Source organism: Entamoeba dispar, genomic scaffold (assembly GCF_000209125.1).
Source record: "Entamoeba dispar SAW760 scf_1105229459435 genomic scaffold, whole genome shotgun sequence".
Classification (NCBI taxonomy): domain Eukaryota; phylum Evosea; order Mastigamoebida; family Endamoebidae; genus Entamoeba; species Entamoeba dispar.
Window position 1 is genome coordinate 1 of NW_001853691.1, and position 1549 is coordinate 1549.

General features: G+C 24.3%; 1 protein-coding gene across 1 annotated transcript in view, besides 1 other annotated feature; it reads right to left on the reverse strand.

The window, feature by feature from the left end:
- Nucleotides 1–369: 369 nt before the first annotated feature.
- Nucleotides 370–412: a sequence feature (AT_rich).
- A 3-nt stretch (nt 413–415) lies between these two features.
- Nucleotides 416–1549, reverse strand: part of EDI_072590 (uncharacterized protein) — a gene marked incomplete at both ends in the record, with an annotated part of 1362 nt that continues 228 nt past the window's right edge. Inside the window, 2 exons of the mRNA XM_001735803.1 lie at nt 416–1198; nt 1247–1545. Of these exons, the coding sequence (XP_001735855.1) occupies nt 416–1198; nt 1247–1545 (1082 nt within the window). The remainder of the gene's footprint in view (nt 1199–1246; nt 1546–1549) is intronic.

Genomic DNA, 1549 nt, shown 5'->3' on the forward strand with positions numbered 1-1549 from the left:
ATGGTTTTAAAATTTAATATTGATACTCCAATTAATGATTTATCATTTTGTGATAATAAATTATTTATTGTAACAACAACTAATTTACTTTGTTATTCAATAAAAGGAAAATTACTATCTGAAATTGAAGAGACATGTGATTTTATTCTTCCTTTATTTAACAGCTCAAATATTTGTTGTATTTCCGATGATTTAATTACTTTTCATAATTCATATAATTTGTCTCAATGGAGTTCAAATGAAGAAGTGTTAATAAATGAAAAAATATGTTCATTATTTGTAACCAATCATTCTATTTGGATTTTTACAATATCTGGTAATATTGTTAGATTAATACAAAAACAGCCAATTACTCTTTAAAACAAATTGAATTATTTTTTTTAAGTTTAATTAATATATTCAATTTAAATATGACTTAACAATTAATAACACAACTCAATCCATAGTGCGATGATAAAAAATTAAAATCATCATTATTTACATCATATGTATGAATATATGGATTTGTTATTTCTATTTCTTTTGATCTTATAATAAGAAATATATAATCTTCACACCGTTTTGATAATTGGTCTTCTTTTTTTGTTAATACTGTTTCTAATGGAAGTTCTTTATTATTATCAAAATATGTATCTCCTGTAGTAATTGGATGACGATGAAGTCCATTATAAATAATATCTTTAACAATACCAATATCAGATAATTTGTCTATTAATTGTACATATTCATCAGTTTGTTCCTCAATATATTTAATAGAATCTTTCATTTCACTTTCTTCAGTTTCACCACTTTCCCAAAATGTTTCATCAATAATTGTCTCTGCTTTGGCTAATGCGTTGATGCTAAAATCTCCACAAATTAGAATAGGGTATTCATCTTTACTAGTTTTTGATAATATAAATTTAACTAATTCATCTAATTGATTCAAACGTATTTGATTAACAAGAGGGTTATTAGAAATTGATTGTAATTGAGTATTAAATATATGTAATATTGTTGATTCATTTGGTTGAATTTTTGAATATAAAACACCTCGAGATAAAATTGATTCAGGGAATATCCTTGATTTAAAGATATATTGATCTCTATCTTTTAAAGGAATTCTACTTAATATAAGTAATCCTCCATCACAAATAAAACAAGGCAATATTGGAGTTAAACTTACTAATGAATGTGTTAATCCTTTTTCGTATGCACACTAATTTCTAATGAGTGTTATTTAATAACAATTCCTATATAAACAAACTTCTATTAAATGTGCTCTTCGAGCGGAATACGCCCCAATAACGTCTTGTAAAAAAATAATATCAAAGTGTTCTAATACGTTTTTAATAAATAAGTCTAATCTAACATTCTTAAAATCGTCTCCTTCATTTGAAATTAAAGGTGCTCTAAGGCAAAGGTTATAAGATAAAACATTAATTTGTTGCACTGAATAATCACTTTCAGTGAGTATTTCTTTTAATGTTATAAAACAATTTCTATGATAACACTGAAATACAAATATTGCAATAAATAATATTATAATCACCGAGGCCACAACAGCTAA